Below are 8,056 nucleotides of genomic sequence, written 5' to 3'. Positions count from 1 at the left end.
AAAGTGAACTGGTAACCAGTGCAGGAAGGCCAAAACTGGTGTAATGTGCTCTCTTTTGCCTGTACTGGTTAAAAATCGGGCTGCTGCATTCTGGACCAGTTGTAGTCGTGCAATGGAGGAGGTCTGACTGATACCAAACAGGAGTGAATTGCAGTAATCAAGCCTAGATGTAATGAATGCATGTATTACTGTCTCCAGGTTATTTTTGGACAATATGGGTTTCAGTTTAGACAGCCGCCTCAGTTGGAAGAAACATGATTTAACAATCATGTTTACATGATTGTTAAGTTTCAGGGAAGGGTCCATTATCACTCCCTGATTAGTGACTCTTTGTTTTTCTGACAGGGTTAGAGCGGAGAGATCGATGCAGTGGTTTGTGAACGTGTCATTGGGAGGGAACAACATGACTTCAGACTTCTTTTCATTGAAGCTTAAGAAGTTTAAAGCCATCCAGTCCCTGATGTCAGCCAGGCAGTTGAGCAGTGGTTGAATCGAGCATGTACCATTGTGTCTTAGGGGGAAGTAAATTTGACAGTCATCGGCATAGAAGTGGAAGGGCATGTTGTGTTTCCAGAAAATAGCACCAAGCGGCAGCAGATATAAAGAGAATAGGAGGGGACCCAGGATGGACCCCTGCGGAACCCCCGATTTAAGCTCTGCCTCTGCGGAACAAAAATCCTTGATGGAGACACAAAAGGATATGTCAGCGAGGTAGGATCTGAACCAATTGAGGGCTGACCCTGTGATGCCCACCCACTGCTCTAACCTAGCAATGAGGATCTCATGGTCGATGGTGTCGAAGGCGGCCGTGAGGTCCAATAGGACAAGCAGCACAGAATCACCAGTATCTGTGGATCTGAAGATGTTGTTAAAGGCCTTCAGCAGGGCAGTTTCAGTGCTGTGGAGAGGTTTAAAGCCAGATTGGAATAGCTCTAAGATGGTGTGACCTTCCAGGAAGCACTTCAACTGGGACTCGACTATTTTCTCCAGTACTTTAGAAACAAAAGGGAGTTTAAAGACAGGCCGGAAGTTGGAAACGACTGGGGGGTCAAGGTTTGGTTTTTTTGAGGAGAGGCTGGACAGGAGCATGTTTAAAGGATTTTGGCACCACGCCAGTGGATAAACTACTGTTTACTATATCAAGAATGGACAGACCTAGAGTGGGAAAAACCTCCTTTAGTAGTCGAGGGGGGGTCACATCAAAGGGGGAACCAGAAGGTTTCAAGCTGCACATGACCTGCTCTAGAGAAGATAGAGTGATGGGTTCAAAATGGTCAGATTGAGTTACATATTGCAGTGGGATGGATGGGTCATGAGTTGGAGGGGAAATGAGAGCCCTGGTGGTCGCAATTTTTTCCAAAAAGAAATGTAGGAAGTTGTCGCACAGCTCAGTCGAGGCTTCCAGAGGTGATGGTTCAGTGAGGTGGACAACAGAGTTTAGGGTGGAGAAGAGGATACGTGGGTTGCGAGAGTTTGAGGCAATTATATCAGAGAAGTATTTGGATTTAGCAGCTTTCACTGCTTTCTGATAACGGTGCCAACTCTCTTTAAGTATTTGAAAAGAGACCTGCAGCCTGTCTTTCCTCCACTTTCATTCCGCCCTCCTACACTGCTGCCTAACGGCCTTGGTGACGTCACTCAGCCAAGGTTCTGCTCTGAGTTTTGATTTTTTGGTTTAAACAGGCGCAACATCATCCAGAGTCTTTAAGCAGACAGAGTTGAACTGGGATGTCAGTTCCTCAGAGGTGGAGAGAAACACCGGGGGCTGAATTATCATTTCAGAGTTATAATTATCTGTGAAACGTGTGACAGTGAAATGGTTAATTGCCCGGGTGCTACGTGCAGGAATGCACGACTTAGTAGTTAGATGGGGGACGGTGAACTCAAAGTGGACTGGCATGTGGTCTGAAAAAACATTATCACCAATAACAAGATCATTAACAGTCGCATCATGAGTTAAAACAAGGTCCAGTGTATGCCCGCGCTCTTGGGTGGGACCATTTACATGCTGAGTTAGATTAAATGAGTCCAACAAATCTAAAAAGTCCTTAACCAAGGGCTTCTCAGGACAGCACACATGCAAATTAAAGTCCCCAATAATGAAAACATGCTCATATGTGATTTCAGTTAAGAAGTCAGAAAACTCATTTATGAAATCCTTAGATCGAGGTGGGCGGTAGACGAGTGCACATAACGTCAGAGGTGAATATTAGAGTTCAAAGATGCTCAGCTCAAAGTTGACGCAGGAATTACTGGGATGGGCAGTTGTTTACAGTCAAAAGTTGATTTGAATATTGTTAATAATCCACCACCGCACCGGCCTGATGGCCGCGGTGCGTTAAAATACAGACAGTTTGGTGGCAGTAATTCCATCAAGGCGCTGGACTCACCCTGTATGTCCTGTATGCAGGACACACCTCGGAAGGTGTTGGATGAAGACATTTCATCCCCGTAGGACATACCATCCGCATCTCTGCAGAGTAGGAAGGTATGCCTGAGCTGGTATGTGTGCTACGGCTGGAACTTCCACTCCACAGAGTGGGTCCGCCGGGCCAAGGGCAACATCTCCTCTCGTTGTATTTTTAAGAAATAATGAAATGTTTTATTAATAACCCACTTAAACTGTCAAGCTGATTTGTAGTTTAGTTGTGCTGTTTAATAATAGTTTTGAGATTTTTAATAAAAATGCACAATGACTTTGGACTTTTAGGGGTGGAGATTTGAGTTGTTGGATCCAAGCAGCCATTTTCCGGAACTCATCCTGTCAAAATAAGAGAGTTCCCGGATCTTGTTCTGGCAATCTGCCTCAAATTAAGCCCTGGATCAGCATAATTCTTCTCACCTGGTGGCCATAGAATTTAAGCACTCCCCTGTTCTCTATCCAGTGCCAGATTATTGAAAGGCTTACACAAGTAAATGTCCAGTGATTACCTCATGCTTCTAACTGATCTTATCATCCTGACCAGGTTTCTGTGCCCTGAATTTTCCTTTTCCTCCTTGCAAAATTTTCAGTGTGTTTCCACAGACTTATGCTGACTCACACCAGTCCATAACTGGTTGAAACTACCGTACCCATCACTGCACTCTGTACTCCTTGGTCAGTTGGTCATCATTGTCTACACGTAGGCTTCATTTTCATCTATAAATCACTCCTTGGTCTGCTACCTTCTTATATCTCCTCCTACGTGTCACATCGTCAGTGCAGTTACAACATGCACTCTCATGCCATCATTACCTGCAGCGTTCCCTCAGTGTGGACTGAGCTTGGCAAAAAGGCCTTTTCATACTCTGCTCCTGCAACCTGGATCACCTTGCAACAGGAACTGAAGCTGTCCACCTTAATTTCTTTAGGGAATTTTAAACATTTGATAAAGTCATTAGAAAAATCAAAGCAAATATGTTCTTATTTTTTTATTTTACCTTGTTTTATGGCACCCTGATTTATTGTTTTATAACACTACTTTTATTTTAATTGCATTTTTTATTGTAGTTTATTGTTATTGTTTACTGTTATTATTGTCTGTACTTTATATGTGCTGTCTGGAACAGGTCCTTCTTGTAAATAAGTCCTTGTGGCTCAGTGAGATTAGCCTGTATAAATAAAGGTTGAATGAATATGTGAGGGATCACTGTATAACTCGCTGATACTTTATATCTTTGGACTTTCCAGACAGATAAAACAGGGTGTGCTACATTTGAATTCAAGATGTCTGCTTTCACCAAAATTGACCAAAAGATATTGCATGATCAACTGGAGGTGGGTGCCACAGTAGAAGAGGAGGGAACAGGTGAATTTTTGTTTCTTAATGGAGTAGTCGGCTCAGTTTTGAAGTGAAGTTCTTTCTAAGAGTTATCAACAGTTGTTTTAACAGCCTTGATAAGGAACTAACTGTCATAGAGCACTCTATCAGTCATAGTGCACAGAGGTTAGAGAAGGTGAACCTATGACCGGGATGGTCACCAGTTCGGATCCCAGGTGACAGGTGAAGCATACACATATGCCTCCACCCTCATTTGTCCACCTCTGGGCCCTTGAACAAGGCCCTTAACCTCCCCATCTGTTTCCCTGGGCACTCTAGAAGTCAGCTCTGCTCCACATAAAGGGTTGTGGTAGCTTGGTGATCTGTTGTTGCATCAGGAATGACATTCGGCGTAAAAACAATTGCCATGTCTTATCAATCATCCTTTTAGTCTTATTGCACGTTAGTTCACTATGGCGACCACTGAAAAAGGGAACAGTCAAAATAATGCATACATTAGTAGTCTGTTAGCACAGACATTGTTTGGTTAAGAAAACGGCAACAAACGAAACAAATGATGTAATGTAAAAGTGTAGAAGTTTAATATTTGATAGATGTAGCTCTTTCACAGTGATATGTATTTTCTGGGAGGTTTGTTTCTATAAGCCAGTAAACTGGTTTTAAAAAGTGGCCCCTTCTTTTTGGGGCCATTCTGGCCTTCTTTTCATACTCTGTGCTTTATGATTCATGTCACAGCTGATATGACACTTCAAGTAGCATTTTAGCAGAATATAATGTACCTTTTCTCTAAATGAGAGTTATTATTGTGATCCATGGTTTTTAGGCCCATCTGCAGGCAAGAAGATCAGGAGTGTAAATAAAATAATTTATTAAACAAGCAAAACAAAAGGCTGATGAGGCAGCAAAACTTACACGAGCAAGGGGCAAACAGGAACAGGGCAGAACAGATTATCAGGTGAACAGGAACAGGACAGAATGGATAATTAGGTGAACAGGAACAAGCAGACTGAGGAGGACCGGGATGTCTGTAGGTTTACAGAGCAAGAAGCAGATGTCTTAGTGGTGAAGAGGAGAGGTTTAAATAAGGCTGTGGGAGAGTGAGATGAGTGCACCTGGGATGATACTGATTGGAAACAGGTGTGACTGATTAGTGGTTGGAGAGACAGGCTGAGGAGTGGATGAAGAATGGCAGGGAACAGAGTGACAACACAAGGAGTAGAAAAGGAAAATAAAGATACAGAAACACAAAAAAAGCAGACTGAAGGACAGTATATGTTAGTGCCCACCCCCCATCAAGGGATGGCTCCTGACGTCCCCAAAGACCAAACACAACAAAACAAACACGGTGGGTGGGGGTGGGTGTGGAGGGGAACACTAGGATGAAGGACATCAAGGAAAAATACAAAAAGCAAAAAACCTACAGGGTGTGACCTGGGTAAAACACAACACGCTTTTATGAATGACCCCAGGCACCATTTAAAGTGGGGCAAGAGTTCAGGTGGACGGCCCGGAGACCATCCAGAATGAGGCCAGAGTTCAGGTGGACGAGCTAGAAATTGTCCAGAGCGAGGTCGGAGTTCAGGCGGAGGCCACAGGGGAGGCTGCGGCAACAGATGAGGAAACTGTACAGGAGGCAGAGATGATTGGTGTGATGGCAGAAGACAAAGCAATGATGATGGGAGTTGTGGCAGGAGTCGGATCAGTGATGATGGGTGTGACGGCTAAAGTGGAACCAATTATGATAGGGGTGTCTACAGAGGCAGACGGCGATGATCAAGAGGTGGAGACTGCAGTAGATGGTGAGAGTTCTACAGCTGGTGAGTCAGCAGAGGGGTGTGCAAATGGTGAGTCAGAACAGGGGCCTGCAGCTGGCAAGTCAGGAGAGGGGTCTGCAGCTGGCAAGTCAGAGGAGGGGTCTGGTGAGTCAAATGTAGGGTCTGTAGATGCAGATGGGACCAGTAGATCTGATTCAGGCAATGGGACCAGCAGATCTGACGCAGTCGATGGGACCAGTATATCTGATGTGGGTGAAGGGACCAGCAGATCTGCAGCAGGCATAGGGAGCATAATATCTGCAGCGGGCATAGGGACCAAAAGATCTGCAGCGGGTGTAGGGAACAGGGGATCTGCAACAGGCATAGGGATAAGGAGATCTGCAATGGCTGTAGGAACCAGAAGATCTGCAGCGGGCATAGGGCCCAGAAGACCTGAAGCAGGCATAGGTACAAAAAGATCTGCAGCAGGCATAGGGACCAGGAGATCTGTAGTAGGCGTAGGGACCAGGAGATCAGCAGCAGGCGTAGACACAGTGGGGACTGCAGCTGGAGTTAAAACCATGGAAACTACAGCATGCATTGACACCATGGAGGCTGCAGCTGTTGTGGAGACCTTGGTGGCAGTAGTAGGCATAGCCACTTTAAGGACTGCAGTGGGTGTAGCAACTTCAGGTACTGCAGAGGGTGTAGCAACTTCAGGGACTACAGGGGGTGTAGCCATTTCAGGGACTGCAGGGGGCATAGCCACTTCAGGAACTGCAAGGGTCATAGATGTGAGGACCTCTGGGAAAGTGAGGCCCTCTGGAGACATGAGAACTTCTGGGGAGGCATATAACCCTCTGAAAACTCAGAACCCTCTGAAGACTCAGGGACCTCTGAAGACTCAGTGACCTCTGAAGACTTGGAGACCTCTGAAGACTCAGGGACCTTTGAAGACTCGGGGACCTCTGAAGACTCTGGGACTACTGGAGACTCAGGGACCACTGGAGACTTAGGGACCACTAGAGACTTAGGAACCCCTGGAAATTCGGGAACCACTGGAGACTCTGGAACCAATGAAGACTCTGGAACCACTGGCAACTCGGAAACCACTGGTGACTCAATAACCACTTAAGAGACCAAGGAAGGTGGATTTGGCTGCTAGGACTCAACTGCTTTGTCAACTGGACAGGGCTCAGCTGAACTTGACATGGCTGAGCAGGGCATGGCTCAGCTGATCTCAGCTGGGCAGGAATCAATTGGGCAGGACTCGGCTGATGGGGTGCTGGTGACTCTCGCGGCATGGCCAACTCAGGTAGAGAGAGGGTTTGGAGTTCGGTGGACCTGGCTTGGGTTTGTTGTCGGCCCCTCTTCTGGTGGCAGCAAGGAGGAGGACAAGAATGTGGGTTGCTATCCTTGACATTCACTGAGCAACATGGAGGCGAGGTAAATGGACTGTACTTATATAGCGCCTTTCTATCTTATTTCAAGATACTCAAAGAGCTATACACTACAATCTGTGTCCTCATTTACCCATTCATACAGCACTCTACTAGATCTCTACAAAGCTAATTGAACAAATCATTCTAATGAGATTAATCAGTGCTTTAGATCACATTCATACACTGATGGGACACACATCAGAGGTAACGAGGGGTTCAGTGTCTTGCCCAGGGACACTTCAGCATGTGACTGCTGGTGGATTCGAACCTCCAACTCTCGCATTGGAGGACAACTGCTCTAACCACTCAGCCACAGTCGTCCCAGAGGTGTCATCCTCAACACCCTCTGACCAACAAGAAGGCGAGTCTGTAAGTGGGACCATTCTCATAGACTCAAGGAGGTGACTGGGAAGGCCAGGGGGCAAAGCAGCAGGTGGCAGGAAAAGAGAGAATAAGTCACGTCTCTCTGTCCACACTTCATCAAACAGTTCATGCATCCCCAGTAAATCAGCCAGTCCAGGCAAATGGAGAAACATCCTCACCATGTTTTGAATCACTTTCATCCTCACCCAAGGATCACAGGGTGTAGCCATCGCATCCAAATAATTTTCTGTTACCTTGTGGAGCTTTAAATAGTCCTCCGGATGGAGCTCCGCAAGTAACGAACTTCCTGCAGGGTCTGGGTCGGGTCTGCTCCTTCTATTGCGATCCTCAGTTTTCACACTCATTTGCAAGGAGGCAAAGAACTTATTAATCAAGCAAAACAGAGGCTGGCAAGGCAACAAAACTCACATGAGCAAGGGGTGAACAGGGACAGGGTAGAATAGATTATCAGGTGAACAGAAACAGGACAGAATGGATTCTTAAGCAAACAATAACAAGCAGACTGAGGAGGACCGGGATGTCTGAAGGTTTACAGAGCAATGGGCGGATGTTTTAGTGGTGAAGAGCAGTTTAAATAAGGCTGAGGGAGAGTGAGAGATGAGTGCACTTGGGATGATACTGAGTGGAAACTGGTGTGACTGATTAGTGGTTGGAGAGATGGGCTAAGTAGTGGAGAATGGCAGGGAAAAGACAACACAAGGTGCATAAAAGGAAA

The 8,056-nt window shown here is 45.9% G+C and overlaps 1 protein-coding gene across 1 annotated transcript in view; it reads left to right on the top strand.

Annotated features, from left to right (window-relative positions):
- LOC119429271 (ovostatin-like) overlaps positions 1-6,630 on the top strand; it is a gene marked incomplete at its 3' end in the record, with an annotated part of 23,521 nt that extends 16,891 nt beyond the window's left edge. Inside the window, exons 9-11 of the mRNA XM_037696935.1 lie at positions 3,671-3,769; positions 5,260-5,578; positions 6,388-6,630. Of these exons, the coding sequence (XP_037552863.1) occupies positions 3,671-3,769; positions 5,260-5,578; positions 6,388-6,630 (661 nt within the window). The remainder of the gene's footprint in view (positions 1-3,670; positions 3,770-5,259; positions 5,579-6,387) is intronic.
- Positions 6,631-8,056: the final 1,426 nt, after the last annotated feature.

This window comes from Nematolebias whitei, unplaced genomic scaffold (genome assembly GCF_014905685.2).
Source record: "Nematolebias whitei isolate Nwh7 unplaced genomic scaffold, NemWhi1 Nwh_scaf_277, whole genome shotgun sequence".
NCBI classification, from domain to species: domain Eukaryota; kingdom Metazoa; phylum Chordata; class Actinopteri; order Cyprinodontiformes; family Rivulidae; genus Nematolebias; species Nematolebias whitei.
This window is presented reverse-complemented; position numbering and strand designations above follow the sequence as displayed.